Source organism: Eulemur rufifrons, chromosome 19 (genome assembly GCF_041146395.1).
Source record: "Eulemur rufifrons isolate Redbay chromosome 19, OSU_ERuf_1, whole genome shotgun sequence".
Taxonomy (NCBI): Eukaryota; Metazoa; Chordata; class Mammalia; order Primates; family Lemuridae; genus Eulemur; species Eulemur rufifrons.
In genome coordinates this window covers 48561644-48580625 of record NC_091001.1, presented here as the reverse complement: position 1 = coordinate 48580625, position 18982 = coordinate 48561644, and the positions used below count along the sequence as shown (strand labels likewise).

Genomic DNA, 18982 nt, shown 5'->3' with positions numbered 1-18982 from the left:
CTGCTGCCTCAGCCTCCCAAGTAGCTGGGACTACAGGCGTGCAGCACCATGCCCGGCTAATTTTTCTATTTTTTTGTAGACATAGGGTTGGGGGTGGTCTCTTGCTTAGGCTGGTCTCAAACTCCTGACCTCAAGCAATTCTCCTGCCTCGGCCTCCCAAAGTGCTAGGATTACAGGCATGAGCCACTGCACCTAACCAGAATCAGTGTTTTTAAAGCCCTTCCAGGCAGCCCTGATGCTCAGTGAGGTCTCAGAACAGGCAGCTGGGTGATCTCCACAGCCCTTCCCCTCTGGTCAGAGTGGTACTCAGACCTTCCCCCAGAGGGGAACCCATCTGTGCCTGGTCTTGGAAGGGAAAGGGGTGCGGGGCAGACAGTGCCCCAGGGCAGGGCCTGCAGAGTGGACCCTTCCTCTGTGCTGCTGGCCCCCCGAGCATCTTTCCCAGGGACCACCAGAGGCTTCTAGATGGCTGAGGCCACCCTTTCAGGCCCTCATGGGAATGGTTGGGGACAATTGTCAGGGACAAGACACCATTCAAAGAAAGATAGCATATAGAAGTTCAGAAACAAGAGGCTAGAGATTTGGATATAGACTTTACTGGGTAATGTGTGTTTTCTTTTTCTGATTGGCTTTATGTCTTTAAATTTTTTTAAATTAAAAAGTGATTCCCATTGCATATATTTGTTTTTACATTAAAAGCAATATATGTTTAGCCAAAATAAAAAAAGAAGAAACATCCATAATCTTGTCATCCAGAGACAAGTTCAACTCACATCTTAGTCTATATCCTTCCAGATCTCTCAACACGTAAATAAAGATACCTATTTTACAAAAGTGGGATTCCATACATGTTTTTTTTATCCTGCTTTTTCAGCTAACACTGTATAGTAAACACCTTTCCATGTCTGTAAATATCCACCTACTACATAAATTCAAATGTCATACTCATAGCATAAGGTATTTAATATCTTTCGGCTATTATAAACAGCTCTTCAGTGAACATTCCTGCAGCTATATTTTGCTCACATCCTTAATTATTTCCTTAAGATACATTCCTAGAGGCGGTAAGCCTTTGGAAGACTTGATACAAACCTCCAAATTGCACAAGAAAGGATTTACTAATTTACTCTCTCACCAACAGGGTATTAAAAAGTGCCTATGGTAATTAAAGAGGGGGAAAGCCTGTGCCAATTTGACAGACTAAAAGTAGTTAACTCATTACTGAATTCATAACTTCTTTATCTCAAATTCTGCAAACAAATGGGAGTGGAGCCCAGAGATTTTCTTTGATGGCTTCGTGCCCAGCCCACATGGTCTTTGTTGTCTGACCCACTAGGTAGGTCACTGCCTCCTGGGATTTTCAGCCTACCCTGCTTCCGGTGGGTGCCTGGGAACCACCAGGGGGCAGTGTGGAGCTATTGATCATATTCCAAATGCCTCCCACCTTATCTTTAAGGAAACTTTGAATAAGACAATTATTCTTGTGTTGTGTATTGTATGACTTCTTCAGACTGGCATTTATAATATTTATTAGCTTGTTTTAATATTTCGTTCGTTTCCAATTATATTTAGTTTATATGTTGATTGTATAAAAAAATAACCTGATCCATCATAGCTCTTCTGCAGCTGGAGGCCACAACACCTGGGCTCTGCCAGTGGCCTCTATAACCTTGGTGGGATGGCTCACCCCTACGGGCCTGAGTGTCCTTACCTGAGGAATGCCAGGATGGGCTGCAAGAATGGTATGTTTTCTTTTCCTCCAGCACTAGTATAATGAAAGAGTGTGGCCTTTGGGAAGAGATAGGACTTGGGCAAGTTTCTTAACCTCTCTGTACCTTAGTCCCTTCATATGTTAGATGGAGATAATAATAGCGTCAACTTATAAGGCTGTGGGGCTTAAATGAAATAAAACCTGAAGTAGCCTGGTAGAGTGTTTGTTACTAGGTAACTGATCAGTACATGTTATCTTTAAAGAAATTTGTTTATCCAAGATTTATGCAAATAGTTTTCTGTCTTTGGCATTTGCACACACTTATTTGCTTACCTGCAAGGGTATTAATAGCAAATAGAATATGAATTTCAGAAATGCTATATTCCATAGCAGGGCCCAGCAGCATAATCCCAGCATCGTGGCTCTCAGCTACAGAAGAGTTAGGATGTATCCGTTTCTTTTTTGTAATCAATATATAAACTATGAGGGAAAATATAAAAATAGTTGGAGGCAGATATGATATCAGTAAATTTTTTATTTGATCAATATCATTGTATTAGGTAAATGAAATCTTACTCAGCTGGTAGACTGCTGGCAGTGGACCAAACCATTTCTTCTATCCATTGCCCTCCCAAAAGGTTATGATTTCACTACTGTCACCCTAGGTCAATTAAATTAGGGTCTCTGGTGACCCCAGGACCCTGGCCACTAATTGCCTTTGCACACATTTCCACTAGCGCTGGCAACAGTCCCAGGGAGGAGCACTGGCTCCTCTAATGCAGTTAATCCCAAAACGCCCTGCAGTAGTCATCAAGCACCTCTCACAAGGTGCCACCTGCCAAGGGCTGTGGGGACCCAAGGGACAAATAAGATTTGGTGCCTGTCCCCAAGAAGCTTAGGAGGAGGTAAGGGAGGGAATATGAGCTGGAAAGTCGGTGGGCACCAGGGAGTGAGACTGAGTTGGAGGGACCAAGGCGGGGCAAAGGAGAGTTTCAGGAAGCCATTGCAAGAAGGGTAGTTGAGATGGAAAAAGCACAGGACTCAGTGACTGGCTGGACAGCGTGAAAAGTGGGGAAGAGAGTGGAGGGAAAGATATGAGATTTTGACCCTGCAGGTGCACAAGAGGATGGTGGATCTGGGTGAAGAGCATTTTGAGAAGAAAATAATGATGTGTCTTGGGATATGTTGACTTTTGGGTCTGTGTACAGAACCTCCTTCTCCAGTTCCTAGGGTTACCCTCACCCACAATTTGCTGTAACCCCTGGAAGGCTGTAAACACATGATTCTACAAGAGTGTTCCCCAAATGTCGCTTATTTGCGTAATCTTTGCCACATACCACCTACACTATTAATATTTTTCTTTAAACTGATTCACTTATTTTCCAATTTTTAAAAATGGAGCTTCACTGTAAGTAACAGTGTCCAAGAAATCCATTTTCCTATAATATGTATGTATGTATATGTATGTACACATATATATTTAATGCCTATTAAACATTTTAAGAACCAAAAAATAGGAGATGTTATTTAATAGAATTGAGATGGGAATGGGGAACAACACTTCCAGGAAGTAAGGAGGAGGCTGCATGATGAGCCTGTGTGTTGTGATGATGCATGCAAGGTATCTGACACAGTGTGCCATAATAAATGCTAATTTCTTAGCCCTCCCACTATCCATCATAATTTCCTGTGCCCTCACTTCAGTATGAATAGAAAATCACTTTTTGTTCCCCTAAGTGTGTAAGCCATGTGCACACCCACATTAGGATGGGGTGCAGGACCTGTACTTGGGCTCCTTTATTAGAAGAAATGGCCCTGTGCAGAGGTGGCTGGTGTGGCCCTTATTCTCAGAGTCCGTTCTCACCTGTGGGGTCAGAGGTCTCTCCCGGAACTGCCCACCTATGGGGGGACCTCTTCGGATGTTTCCCATCTCCTAGTGCCTGGGAGTTGTTGACTTTGGCCAGTGCTGGGCCGGCGGGAGCGGTGAGAAGGGTTCTAAGAGGCCCTTGACGCTCCTTGCACTGGGGGCAGCTCCAGGCTGCCTGGCTGTTCTTTTGTGTTGTGTATTTTACTGGCCCCAGATAAGCGCTTCCTGTTCCCCATTGATTATACACAGATCCTGCTTCCTTTCTCCTCAATACCTGGGATGCTTTCCAGCTTCTCCTCCCACAAGGGAAAATCCAGAAACCTCAGAATTCTCAGGCCTGCTCTTGGTCAATGGACTTTCTGCAAACTGTGACTGCTTTTGCCGTCCAGTCACATTCTTTGTGGAGCCCTCACCTCTGTCTAGGAACTTCTCATTCCTCGTTGTGCCGGCCAGGAGAGAAATGATCCTGGGCCTGGTCTCTGCCCCTCCTTCTCACCAGACAGATTATCTGTATCTACCTTCAGGCTTAAATGAGAGAGAATAAATAGACTGCACCTCAGATCAATTTTAATCACTTCTTGGTAGCTGCCTGGTGTACTGTGTGGAGGGTTCTGAGGTCCTACCCAACATCAGTAGGAAAGAGTGCCAGGGTCTGTTAGCAGCGTCTGCCACGGGCACAGAGCAGGATGTGGCAGCACTTGTGCCCCTGTATTTGCTATCCCAAGATTCCAAGATCAGATGGAAAATCCCAGAAGGCAAAAATCATGTCCTTGTACCCTTTGAGTTATACCATAACCGTGCGAAGCTCTGTATTCTAGTGCCAGTATCAACTATGTTGGTGACCTTGGGTAAATCTAGCAGCTTCCAGCAGACTCAATGTCCCCATTTTTAAAATGGGGATGGTAACATCTGTTTTATCTATATCCAGGGGTAAGATCAAATCAGACAGCATAAAATGCTTGAAAAAGTAAAATGATTATAGAAATATATCTTGCCCGCATGACCCAGCTGAGATGCCACCTCCTATGTGAAGTCTTCCAGTTTTTCCATGATAAGCCCTGCCCACTGTGATCTCTCCCTTCTCTGCACCTGTCATTTGTAGACTTACATTTTAATTATTTATGCAGTTTTTAAAAAATCACCCCTGTGGCATATCGAGCACATAAACAGCCACTTTATATATGAGATTCTCACTAAACCTCTACAGGGGGTTCTGTCACTGCATCTTGATCAGCTGGTGGGCAGTTCTGTAAGTATGGGCAGCCTCTTGATTGCTTTAAATATTAATAGCATAGGTTTATTTTTTATTATTTTTTTTTCTTTTTCTTTCTTTCTTTTTTTTTTTTTTTTTTTTTTGAGACAGAGTCTCACTCTATTGCCCAGGCTAGACTGCCGTGGTGTCAGCCTAGCTCACAGCAACCTCAAATTCCTGGGCTCAAGTGATCCTCCTGCCTCAGCCTCCCAAGTAGCTGGAACTATAGGCATGTGCCACCATGCCCGGATAATTTTTCTATATATATTTTTAGCTGTCCATATAATTTCTTTCTATTTTTAGTAGAGACTGGGTCCCGCTCTTGCTCAGGCTGGTCTCGAACTCCTGAGCCCAAACAATCCACCCACCTCGGCCTCCCAGAGTGCTAGGATTATAGGCGTGAGCCCCTGTGCCCGGCCAATAGCATAACTTTGTATTTTAGAAAACTATTTCTAGGGGCAGCTGAAGGGTAGACTGGAAGAGGTGGGCTGGGAACAGAAGCAGTGGTAACACTGTGGAGAGAGGATTTGGAACTCTCTTAATTTCCCTGTTCTTTGATATAAACAGCAGGCATTTTGCCAGTTGGAGGCAAAGTGACCTGCCGATGCCGTTTGCAGCCCACCACCCACCCCTTTCAGACCCAGTCGGTCCCCTCACCTTCCTCCTGCATAGAGTCTACAGGAGACCAGATGCAGGCAGGAGGCTGCTGCAGTGGCCCTACCACAAAATAGGGAGGGCCTGGATTCCAAAGAATTCTAGAAGCCACAGAACTTAGTGACCAGTGGAGGTGGGAGAAGCAACTGAAGACATTAAGGTGGATTTTGAGGTTTCTAGTTGGGTAAACTGAAGGCACAGGTTTGGGGATGAAATTAATTAATCTAGGGTTACTTTTAATAGCTTTGCTTACTGCTGCTATAACACATGGTCATTGTATATTATAAATTTCAAGTGAAGAAGAAAAGTACAAAGAAGGAACTAATAAAATTGCCTGCAATGCTAGAACTCATTGATAACATTTTGGTGACTGTCCTTCTAGATGCTGTAACTGGCTTTTCTCACTGAACAGTTCGTCCAAGACGTTTATTCGGGTCAATAAATGTGGATCAAGCAGAAGGCACACAGAACCTGAAACCACAGGGGAGGCGGGAAGAGAGGGCTTCCAGACAGGAAACGGGTCTGCTGCCCAGTAAGCTGAGGCCTCAGCGATGTCCGTAGCATGCGGCAGTTAAAAAGCCCTTATTATCGTTCTAAAGTCACCTGTGGCGTTGGAAAGACAGTGGAGTGTCTGCAGAGACGTAGAGGGAGTGTGGCAGAAGCCAGCCTGCCGGGTGCTGAGGAAGGGCTGGGCAGGCGGTGGGATGAGGGAACAGCCTGTGTAGAGGAGAAAGTATGGCCGCCCACCAGCAGCTTCCTGGGCTTTCCTCCCCATCACTCAACGCCCCCGGACTGCGCCCTCAGCTCCTGGCAGGCCTGCCCATCTCAGTGGGGGCAGCACAGTCGAGGCCGCACAGTTCCGTGTCGGTCGTGAGCAGCCACTCAGAACCTTCTGCGCCCAGCTGGCCTCCACACCTGCAGTGACCCCACACTGTCCTCTCCCTTCCCCGCCCCCCAGCAGAGTGTGAGCCCATTTCTTCCATGCTGCACACATCTTCTTTCTCTCCTTCAAATTACCCCCTGTGAATACAACAATTCACAGCCTCGCTCATTCTAACAAGAGAAATGCAAATTGAAACGCCAACGAGGTACTGTTTTTCACTTGTCAGTTTAGCAAAGTTTAATAACCTTGTGTGGGGAAATAAGCTCCCTTGCATGTTACTGGTAGCAGTGTCAGCCATGAAAAATTTAGTAATCCTCCTCAAAACCTAAATGTACGTGCCTTTGACCTAGCAATTCCCCTCACAGCTGGAAATGTGTCCTGCAATTATATTCATACATGAGCACACTGATAAATGTTCAAGGGTATTTATTGCAGCAAAAGACTGGGAAACACTGAATTCATGACTGGGTCCCATGAATATGGGACCGTTGAGCAAATTGTGGCACCTGCACAGAGTGGCTGCTACGTAGCCATTACCCAGAATGAGGCAGCTCTGTGGTACTGGTACGGACCCAGCTCTACCGTGCTGCTGGGTGCACGAGGTGGGGCAGACGGCATAGGGACATTCGTGCAGGGCTGAAGGCCGGGAAGCACAGAGGTGTTTGCTCTTTCAGCCCAGTCTCTGCACCCAGTGGGGGCCAGGGCAGATGATCTCCCTGAGGGGAGGGGAGTGCCCTCAGTAGATTCCCAAGCACCCAGTGGCAGGGGAGAGGAGGAAGGAGGGCCCAGGCAGGGTTCACCTCAGGCAAAGGAGGGCCCAGCCTCCGAAGCCAGTTTCCACGAAGATGCTTCTCTGTGGCGTGTTCATGGCCTGGGCCCAGCACAGCCCAGGTGGCAGTCAGTGCGAGAGGCAGCTCACGACTCAGCAGGCCTGGAGCTCCAACCTACAGAACTGAGGACCAAAAGCAGGTTGAACTTTTACTTTTTTTGAAAGCCCAGGGCTCTGCCCCAGAGGTCCCCCTGGTCAGGACCACCACAGGCTAGCCACACGCCGTGCTGGCGGGGGGCCGGGCGAGTGGGCAGCTTCCCCTGCTCCCTCTGAAAGGAGCCCACAGCTGCCAGGATGGCATACCTGTCCAGCACCCCATCAAGACGGCAGCCCACGTCGGCTGAGGACCATGTGTGTCAGCTTCCCAGACATCCCAGCAAGTCAGGGCAGACCTGAGACCCCCTCCGCTCCTGCCCATGGGAGCCAGCTGGCATGGAGCCAGTTGGTAGCATCTCTTCCTACTCTGCCTTCAGTGACTCACCATGGTACCTTGAAATCAGCCAGGTGGGAATATTTATACCATGGATACCAGCAAAGGCTACAAAACAGGGTTTGGGTTTTTGATTTGATTTTTGCTGACAGCACCAATTGTTAAGCTCTTAGCAACACACCACCAAACAGAACCTTTCGCCCCACAAGGCACCATAGATGAGAGAGTGGCCAAGCTCTGAATCAATTGGCTCTTCCCTGGCCCTGGGTAAAGTGCAGGGCATAGGCTCACTGAACAAAAACAACTTTGAAGTTTAGTGACTAAGCACATATGTCTTAAGAGCTCCCCACGTTTTGCTTGGTCCTGTCCAAGCCACACTCGAGATAATCGCCCTGCCAGGTAGTAGGTGCTCTTATTCCCATTTTACAGGTGCAAAACTTGAGGTTGTGAAAGTTCCTCGGGCACATGGCTTGTAAGTGGAGTTCAGCTAGGACTCCCGATTCCAATACAGTCTCCACGCCCAGAACCTGCTGTGCTTTAGACAGACAGCTGCGTTTGATTTTTTTTCTTCCACCTGCTCCAGGCCCCTACTTCACACTGGTGAAGTAAAATATTCCCATTTTAAAGGTGAGAAGATTGAGTCCAGAGAGGTTAGGGAGAGCCTGGAACCCTGGTCTCTTGCCTCCTGTGCTCTGTTCTTCCACCACCAAAAACTTAGCCCCTGAGGGGAGCCAGATTTTAAAAACAAACCTTTGATCAAGTCTGGTAGACAAAATTGCCAGATTCTCTGAAATGGGAGGAGAAGAGAATCGTTTGAGGTCAGCCAGAAAAGAAGAGGAGTTATTGGGAAAAGCGGGAGAAATAGGTGTTGATGGGGAAACTGAAACCTAACCAACCCACTCTAATATTTGAGTTTACTATTCAGGCATGAAATATTTTTGGAGCCCCTTTGCTGCCAGTGCCTGGGTTGGGGGGCAAAAATATTTGCTGACTAAATTCTGTGACAAATGCTAGAGAGAGAAAAGTCACCTCATTGGTTTACATCACTACAAAATGTGGTTCTAAATAACTTTTCCACAGAAAATTATGTCTGTCATATTAAATTCAAAAGTAGCTTATTTTAGGGCATTATGTTTTTCTTAATTGAATTTATTTGTAAAGACTCACCTATCAATGAAATCTCAAGAAGGAACCCAACCTTCTACACTCAGGTAAAACAAAGACATTGTGTTTGGGATTTAGTGCCATCCACAAAGCTAAGCAAATGCATAAACGACTCATTTTTTAAAAAGAAAATAAGGGATAAGGGTATAAACCTTATCTTTTATACTTTTGCCTCTGGAACTTTGCTGAATCCACCTTGTTTGGGAGCAAGTTCTAATACTTTCATTTTCTCTTCCTCATTGACTTCTGACAACTAAAAATTTTTTCCCACTTAGCTTTTCTGTCTCCTCACTACTGAGTGAATTGCTCAATGTTGGAGTATTTTCAAACTTCGATCAATTTATGTCCATTTCTATAGAAGATAGAGGGTCTTAAACAGGCCTCCAGGGACTGGCCGAGTTGGGCATGGCAGTCCCCATGCTGCATTTACACACTCTCAGCAGTGCTGAGCTGATCATCCTGAGAACCAGTCGTTGCCCCAAGAGTGAAATGGGCTTCCTCGTGTGCCTCCCACATCGCTAAAGGATTCAACCCCAGATGTGGAGACTGGGGCCTAAGCTCGCTCCATGAGTACAGTGTGGGACAGGGTTTCTGGATTCTGGGCAAGGATTTGGGGTGCAGGCATGACCCGTGAGGATTTACAGTCCAGAGGGCTGACAGTATGCAGATGCGTAACACCACCACCTTGTGAAGAGCGCCCTGTGCATCTCGGACACAGAGGTGAGAGTGACTGGCTCATGTCAGGGAAAGTGACCTTGGAGGACTGGGTTTTGAAGAAGTGGTTAAAGTTCCCACGAATAACAGGAACAGCAGGCAGGGGAGCAGAGGAGCACCGTGGGTATTCAGAGCATAGGAGGAACAGCCGTGAGGGTGGAGGCCAAGAGGATAGGTTGGTGCCAGATTGCTGGTGAGTTCTTAGAACGCTAAACTCTTGTAGGGGTTTGGAAAGCCATGGCAGAGTCCAGATGAGAAAAAATTCCAATGGTGGCAGCACGAAGAGTAAGGAGAAACCTATCGTTTCTTCACATTTCTTCATTTATAATAAAATTCTTCATGTCAGACATGACCTTTAAAAGGGCAAGGGGAGCATTTTGAACAGTGTCATCCTCACGGTGGTAGAAAGCCACTTGGCCGCAGAGTTTGGGTTTTCAGCCTCATGTTCCCAGGCAGCAGCATGCACCGTGCATCTCCTGAGAACCTATTAAAGGGGACCCTGTCCCTGAATCCCCAGAGAGGCAGAAAGAACTGGTCGCCCAAACTTGGAGCCTTGGTTTCTGCTACTGAAGCCGAAAACGGGCAAGACTGGAAAGCTAGAGAAAGAAAATATACTTTCTCTGCATACTGCGTAATGTAGAAGAAGCAGAAGGTGTTCTGTGGGCTGGAGTTTTCTCACCTGCGAAGTTTTTGGAGATGACTTGTTTTCCTTGCTTTCAACCGTGGGTAGCATGGCTGTGGATTCTGTAACATGAAGCTTTGTTTCCTCCCTTGCCTAGCCCTCCTGAAAGGGTTTTCTGTGAGAACGTGTGAACGGGGAGAATGTGGGCGTTCCCCAGAGTCCTGTAGAGTCCTGTCCACACAAAGCAAGTGTGGGACAGGGTGAGTGCGGCCGGGCAGGGGCCCTCCCTACCTTCTGGGAGCCAGAGGGTTAATCTCCGTGGCTCATTGGCAGTTCTGCCTCTGTACAGGGCATGCTGGGATTTCCTCCCAGCTGTTTTACATCACGAAGATTTGTGTGTTGGGGAAATTCCAGGGCACAGCTGCAATTAATCTGCCGCATGGTCTCCAATCGAAGTGGGATTCTGTAGAACGGATTCTCCGCCTCCCTACAGGAGAAGGGGCTCTAGCTCTCCAGTGAGAGCATCCTTCAGAGGGACCCTGCCCTAGGCCCAAGTTGAGCGGAAACAGCCCACCTGGCCAAGTGCTCACCCCAAGAAGGGCTCTAAGGAGGAGTGGCCAAGAAGCAGAAGGAGGCTCAGAACATTAAAGAAAAGAGGAGCAGCACACCTCCAAATGTTAAAGCCAGAATAACACTGATAGCAACACTTGATAAAGATGTCACCAAAAAAAAGAAAGAAAGAAAGAAAACTTTTGTTCACCCTTGCTCAGGAATGTAGAAGTAAAAAATTTAAAACATGAAGCATTCCACAGTATAGCATAAGAGCAAACAAACCACCATGACCAAACAGGGTTTACCCAGGGAATGCAAAGGCGCTTTAGTGTAAGAAAATCTATTACTATGTATCTATCTCATGAATAAGTCCAATAAGAAAAACCACATGACTGTTTTGGTGGATGCTGAGAGAAGAATTCAACAACTCCAATGAAAGCAGTGTAAAAATAGGAATAGAATCGCCCCTCCTTAACAAGGCAAAGACATGTTTTAAACCACGGCCTCACTCTGCTTAACTGTGAACCCCAAAAAAGAGTCTCCCAGATTCAGTAAGACTGGAAAACTGCATATCTGTCCTGCCTCAGGTAGTCACAACGCTCAGTAGCATGTTGCATAGCATATGCAAAGCCAGGACTGTGGTACCTGCCACTTGGGTTTGGTTTTTTCCCTATTTTTGAGTTTCAAAAGAGAGTACGTAACCCACAGACAGCACCCAAGAGGTGGCAGCAATTCCTACTGCTTGGCCATCACTTGCATTGATGCCACACAGGCCTGATGTTTTACATCCCAGGGGCCATGCCCCAGGAGGGCGGTGGCTGGCCCATCCTGTGTGCAGGTACTACAGTCATCACCATGTGCTGAAGCCCAGCGTGATTTGGGCCTTGGGTGTTCAGTTGAATGCGGCCCAGACTGGGCATGGAGAAACCAGCAGTTTAATTTGCCCCCGTACCATCACCACTCAGAGAATCTAAGCTCAGCTGCATGTCACATAATCCAGGTCATGTTTCTCCCATAAGTGGCTACCCCCAGGGTCACTGTGGGATTGGCCTCACATGAGAATCACAGCTAAGAAGGGCTGTATTTCTGCTCTAGTTGGGCTAGGCCTGACCTAGGAGTTCGGAACTGCCCAGCCACCTTTGAATTTCTGGTGCGACGGTGGGAGAGGATTACAAGGGGCGTCGTGGCTCCTGTGGCCCCCATTCATGCTTCTGGAAGGCACAACTGCCCCTTTCAAATGCTTCTTTCCTCTGACGTGCACTGCAGAGGCAGTCCACAGCCACGCTGCAGAAGCTGCAAAGTCTCAGACGTCTTCCCCCACCCTACTCCCATCACTCCTTGCAGAATCTTAAAAAGACAAAAAAGTGTAAAGGGGGAAGTGACAGTCCTCCGTACCCCTCCCTCCCTGCACACACACACACCCACACACCCCCAGGCACAGCCAGAGCAGGTGGGTCCTAGGCAGGTGCTCACTGTTCCCAGCACCACCTCTCCCCTCTGCCCTCTTTCCTGAGCTGTCTGGCTTCCCTGTAAGGGGCCGGACTGCAGTGTGAGCAGGGCCAAAGGTTCTCACCCACCCTCCGCGCTTCCATGCCTCAGTTAAAACCAGCGAGGGAGAGTGGACCTTAAGGGGAGAAGAGGCCAAGTGTGGTCTCCTCCTCCCACTAGGAGCCCAAGACTTGTTGTTAGGTGGGTAAAACGCCAAGCATGGTAAACAGCCTGAAATAGTAGCTATCACTGAAAGCCCTTACTGTGCCTGTGTGTGTGCCTCACCTCCCTGTCCCCAGGACCAAGGCAGACAAACCCTCGTGTAGCTCACAGTGCATTGGGTATCAGCTCCTCGGCCACTGGAGCAGTGATTGTCAATGGGGTGGGGGAATGCTCTGCCTCCACCCCGGGAGACATTTGGCAAAAGTCTGGAGACTTTTTTTTTTTTTTTTTTTTTTGAGACAGAGTCTCTCTCTGTTGCCCAGGCTAGAGTGAGTGCCGTGGCGTCAGCCTAGCTCATAGCAACCTCAAACTCCTGAGCTCAAGCGATCCTCCTGTCTCAGCCTCCCGAGTAGCTGGGACTACAGGCATGCGCCACTATGCCCGGCTAATTTTTTCTATATATATTTTTAGCTGTCCATATAATTTCTTTCTATTTTTAGTAGAGATGGGGTCTCACTCTTGCTCAGGCTGGTCTCGAACTCCTGAGCTCAAACGATCCGCCCACCTCGGCCTCCCAGAGTGCTAGGATTACAGGCGTGAGCCACCGCGCCCGGCCTTGGAGACATTTTTGATTATCACAACTGGGTAGGAAGCTACTGGCAATTAGTAGGTAGGCCAAGATGCTGCTAAACATTACAGAAAAATTATCCGACTCAAACTGTCAACAGCGCCGTGGTTGGGAAACCCTGTGCTACAGTCCTACAAGCCAGCTATGGTGAGCGGCACATAAGGTCACCTTATAGTACTATTACAGACCCAAAACTCTAGCATCGCCCCAAGCTAGGATTCACATTCCCTTGAGCAACCTCCGTATGATCTGAGGACATCCCTGGGAAGCCAAGAATGAAGAGTGGGCCGGGCACGGTGGCTCACGCCTGTAATCCTAGCACTCTGGGAGGCCGAGACAGGAAGATTGCTTGAGCTTAGGAGTTCAAGAACAGCCTGAGCAAGAGTGAGACCCCGTCTCTACCAAAAATAGAAAAATTAGCTGGGCATGCTGGTATGCACCTGTAGTCCCAGCTACTCGGGAAGCTGAGGCTGGAGGATCGCTGGAGCCCAGGAGTTAGAGGTTGCAGTGAGCTGGGCGGATGCCACAGCACTCTAGCCAGTGCAGCATGTGTGTCCCCGTGACTCTAAATGGGGACCAGATATGGGTGCAGTTGATGGATTTTAGGAACTTTTCTATCATGTTTAATGTTGAGGGGGATGGCTTTGGGACACTTCTCTTTAGTGCCTGATATTTGTTATTGTAGCTCAATTTTTAAAAACAAAACACAAATGTTCAGGTTGTTCCTTCTAGAAAAACAGTGTGATGTTTAGCCCTTGAGTGTAAGCTCAGGCCACCTCAAGTAACCCTACAGGAGAACATGGACATGTGTAGATTCATTCAGCTTTGGGGTGACCAGGCCTGTGCAAGATGAAAAGGAGAGATAACCCCCTCAGAGCAAAGACAAGGTTGAGTGTGGGGGGGGGGGTGTTGATGAAGACGGTGTTAGGAAAAGCTTCACACCTCATAGTGTCCTGAAAAGTGTGGGATTTGAAGTCAGGAGACCTAGGCTCTGGCTCCAGCTCACATACTTAAAAGCTGGGCAAACCATTTAGCCTATGTTTATGTCCATGAGCTCATCTGAAGATCTGGGATAGTCACCCCTACTTGCCGCAGCAGGGTTGTTGTGAAGATTAAACTGGGTCCTGGGGGTGAAGATGCTTTGAAAACTGCAGGTATAGCAAACATTCACTGTCGAAATGAGTTCTAATGATACCAATATTTGTCCTGGTGCTTTTAACTTGCCAAAGGCACGGAAATCCCAGTTAATTCATGTAGAAAGTGTAGGCTCTGGGTAGGGACAAGAGATGGGTGGGGCTGAGGAGGTCAGCAGAGGACAGGGACAGAGACGAGACCCTGTTCGGGGGGTGGAGGGTGCAGGGTCTGGAGGCCCAGAGGTCCCTTATTCATAGGGCCCCCAAGGCCCACTTCATTCCCGCCTCCCACTTGGCCTCCACGGCCCATCCCACCTACTACGTGGGCCACTCGCTGGCCTGTGGCACACGTGACCTTGAGCTGTGAGTCCTGCCCATGGACACCTTTTTGAAAGCCCGGCCCTTGCCTCTCAAGTCAAGCTGGCAGTGGATGACAAGCAAGGGCCATCAGGGCTCTGCCCAGCCACTTTCCTGCTCCCATGCACGTACCGCAAAGCCAGATCGTGATTTTTGTGTTCCTGTAATTGGATGACCAGAGCAAGGGATGATTCAAAGACTTCTTTCCGTTTCACTCTGAAACTCTTCGTGGAGCCACCACTTCCTATGAGAGCTTTAATTCTCAAAGTACTCTCAGGAATCCTTCAAAGAGGCTGCTTGGCTGTTCTGCTGCCCAGAAACACCCTGTCAGTGTTGACACTAAGACAACATGTGTGCCTTTGCTCCTGGCAAAGACTAATGGTTTGCTTATGAAAATAATAGGCGCCATTTATCAAATGTCTCAGACATGTGGGGCACTGTGCTCAATACTTGACATTGTCCCTATTCCTTCTAACAACCTGCAAAGTAAGTGATAACAGCCTTGCCTTACAGATGATGAAACCACGACTCAGAGTCATTAAGTCACCTGTCCGGGGTCCGCGCAGCCTACACTGGCAGAGTGAGAACCTGAACCCGTGAATGCTGGACCTCAGTGCCCCTAACTGCTGCTCTACTCACCCCTTCCAGGCTCCTGCCAAGGGCTGTGCCATGCCCTGGTGCGGGTGTGTGCATGTGTTAGGGATTTACTGCTTGGTCTGGGTTTTTTGCAAAGAGTGGGGTACCGAGTAATCTTTTCAAGGTTGAGAAACACTGTAATGAAGTAAAGACCAGCATCCTTGAGGATAGGTAGATATTACCCATGACCTGTGAGTGTCAGGCAGTGGCTTTTATCATTACTTCTCAAGAGGCTGTTTCTCAGGGAGCATTGTGTGTGGCACTGCGAGAGATGGAAGTGCATCGGGCACGGTGGCCATTTGGGAGCCTCTGCTCCTCCGTGATTGCTGTTTGTCTTGTGACTAGAGCAGAGAGGACTCGAGCCTCGCCAGTAGGGTCTTTGAATGCTTTGATCGATTGTGCTGGAACATATCACTTCTCTCCCCTACTTAAAGTTCAGCTTAATTGTCATTTGTGTCCCCCCAGAATGACAGAGGGGATAGTGATGGTGGCGTTTATAAATGTGTGCTCTCGCCTATTACAATCATTTGGAATTTGGCCCAGTGCAAGCGTGTGGAGTGAAAATGGTAGGCCTCCCTGGATCGCCGGGGACCTCACTCTGTCTCTGCTCACTTTGGGCACTTCCGAGGCTTCATCTCACCAACTGCTTTGTCTTTTCTGTCCCCTATGCAGTACCTGCAGATGAAATGGCCCCTCCTCGATGTCCCCTCCAGCGCCACAGTCAAGGACACGAGGTCACCATCGCCAGCACACTTGGTAAGTCTGTTTTGCCTTAAAGCACCAAAGGGACACTGTCGCTGGCTTTGTCCCATGCTACTGCCTTCCTCCACCTTCCTGAAGCTGATGGGGTCCTCAAACGTGTGAGCGCAACAAGGAAGAGTTGAGTGATCTGCGGTAACAATTGGGTTGTATTCCAGGCATGGTGACACACACCTGTATGTAATACCAGCACTTTGGGAGGCAAGGCAGGAGGATTGCGTGAGGCCAGGAGTTCAAGACCAGCGTGGGCAACATAGTGAGACCCCCGTTTCTACAAAAAAAAATTTAAAAATTAGCCAGGCATGGTGGCACATGCCTGTAGTCTCAGCTACTTGGGAGGCGGAGGTGGGCGGAGGCACAGGAGTTGGAGGCTGCAGTGAGCCATGTCATACCACTGCACTCCAACCTGGGTGACAGAGCAAGACCCCATCTCTAAAAACAATCTGTACACACCTCAACACAGACACACATACCACTTTGAATGTTGTATGATTGGAAATGCCGCCCCCCAATCCCATGGCCCTAGCTGTTGACCCTGGTTCTTCACAGAAGCCTGCCCGAGATCCTTCCCCGCTGCCATCTGAACCCCTCTGCCCACTTTGCATGGGCAAGAGTGGCCTTTGTCTCATTCAATATTGTCTCCTCTTCTCCCTCGGAGCTGCAAGGCAGCAGTTGAAGAGGCTCTTCTATCCTTTTGGAAAGTTTTAAAGATGTGTAAAGGTACAGAGAATTATGTAATGAATCCCTGTGTTCCCTTCACCTATACTCCCCCTCCAACCACATGGGGGTTTGAAGCAAATCCCAGACATATAAATATTTCATTTCCTAGGACATTTTGAGATACACTGATGATCCTTATTCATTAAAAGCTTGGAGTCTAGTTGAAGAAAAGGAGCGTATGCATAGAAAAATAAGTGAAGAACAGCGCAGTGAGCCTGTGATCACAGGACTGGCTCGCATGGTGGCAGAGCCCTTGGTGGTTTACAACGGGATGTCATGTGTAGCTCTCAGGCAATGGTCACAGCCCTCCACAGGGAGGCAGGCGCAAATGACAGTGTAGGGGACAGTGAGTGACAGGGCCAGACACCCAGAGCAGGCTGCCTAGGATGTGTAAAGCCTTGGGGCCAGGTTCTGTGGCCAGGCACCAAGGCACTCAGGAATAAGCCAGGGTGGTGCCCCTGGCCCCCAGAGTCCCACCTGGGATGGCCGAGTATGAGGGGCAGGTGCCCTCTAGTGGTGTGAGTCAGCCCAGGTGGAGGACGCCTGGCCCCCATCTGCCCTGCGACAAACCTAGCTTGTCCCACCCCAACCACCCAGCACTGTCTCTCTCTAACAGTTTCAAATCTCTTTCTTCCCCCCAGTCCCCTCCAGCAGACCCTGGGATGGCTGGGTCCTCTGTCCTCTCTTTTGTCCACATATTATCTCTCTGCGAATTATCTCATCTCCACCTACTTGTGAGGAAGGGATTTCCCTTTAAAAACTAGCGCATGTACTTTGGGTTTCCCATCTTCCCTGTTGTTCAGAGCAACCCATCTCCGAAAAGTAAAAGCAAAGCCTTGTATTCAGCTTTCCGTCTGTGAGCATCACCCTATTTCCCTTCTAATGTTACCACCTGACCTCTCACAGCTGCATCACCACATCGCTTATTCTGCCCATCCGTTGCAGCCCGCTCGGCTCTCCAGCCGCCGTCTCATAACCAGCTCCAATCATTCTCCTGCTTTTTCTCAACACAGCTGACATCTGACAGTATTTACTACCTTCAGCCTCCTGTAATCTTCTTTTCCTTGGCTCCAAGATACCGTGTTAATACACAGTATCCATTTGTTGTCCTTTCTAAGCTTCCATTTTCTTTCTAGACTCTCTTCCTCAAATAAGTCAGCTATTTGTCATCACTTATTATCTCAGTGTAAGTGACAGAAAAATATATGAAATCCCTAAACTCTCAAAAAGGTTCTACACCCACAGCTGTAACTGCCAGACAAACATCTAACCATTGCAAATGTGTGCTCTGCAATAAATAACTCAGCATTGTCGTGGGGCAAGGGTCCTTTATTTTGTCTAAGGACAGAGGAGCGTGGATTGTTGCTCCATGAATGTAAATTACCCCATTACATCACAGATAGCAAAATGGATAATTTTCTAATACATTATATATTATCATAATCTGTACTCTAATATACCAAAGCAGAACCAGACCTCAAAAGTTTATGGAAATTTTATGGGAGAACACCTTAGCAGTAATTGGGAATTCAATAGATTGGAAGGAGACCACCATTTTCCATTTCAGAGTCAAAGCATCTCATTCCAACTTCTGAGAGGTACATGTGTAGCAGCAAAACCTGAGTTACCTGGGGAGGAGGACACACACGCTGGAGGCTGTATAATACACTTGGTTTGAATCCCAGCTCCACCTCCTTCTATCTGTGCAGCTCCAGGCAAATTACCTCATCTCTCTTTGCCTTGGTTTCCTCACCTATTAAAATGGGGATTAGAAGAGACTGACTTCATAGAGTTGTTGTGTGAAAATGGGCCAGTGTATTGAAATGAGTTTAGAATTGTGCCTACCACAAAGTAAGCCCTCAATAACTATTTGCTTACTACCACCATCACCACCACCACCACTGCTACCGCTACCTCCACTGTTATTAAATTAGAGGGAAAGAACAATGAAAATACTGTTTAATTAGCAAAACTAAGAGGTAATGAGAGCCTGAATTAGGTGCCAGAACAAATGGACAGATTGCAAAGGTAATAGAGATAATGAGCCTATAGAATTTAGCGGTCTAATCCCCCAAGGATAGGATTTAATTGGTCTGGGGTGGGGCTGGTATCTTAGCTTTTTTTAAGCTCCCCAGGAGATTCTAAGGGGCAGCCAGAGTTGAGAATCATTGTAGTAATTACAAATCGGGGGAAAAAGTGGAAGGAGATAAAGACATCCCAGTTTACTAGGTGTGGGTTTCTCTCTAGGCTAGTGGTATAAGCAGGACCTGACGGTTTTGGGGAAGTAGTCACAGAGGCTTGGGCACTAGCTTTTGTGTTAGAGAAATTAGAACACTTGAGATTATGCAATTCATTTAGAATCAGGAGTGAAATACTTTAAGATGAGGTTTGCCCTGGGAGTTAATGAAGGAAACGGCCTGC

The 18982-nt window shown here is 47.8% G+C and overlaps 1 protein-coding gene across 1 annotated transcript in view; it reads left to right on the top strand.

The window, feature by feature from the left end:
* The window catches only part of TCF7L1 (transcription factor 7 like 1), a 150932-nt gene that overhangs the window by 111206 nt on the left and 20744 nt on the right, over positions 1-18982 (top strand). Inside the window, exon 4 of the mRNA XM_069495184.1 lies at positions 15755-15838. Within this exon, the coding sequence (XP_069351285.1) occupies positions 15755-15838 (84 nt within the window). The remainder of the gene's footprint in view (positions 1-15754; positions 15839-18982) is intronic.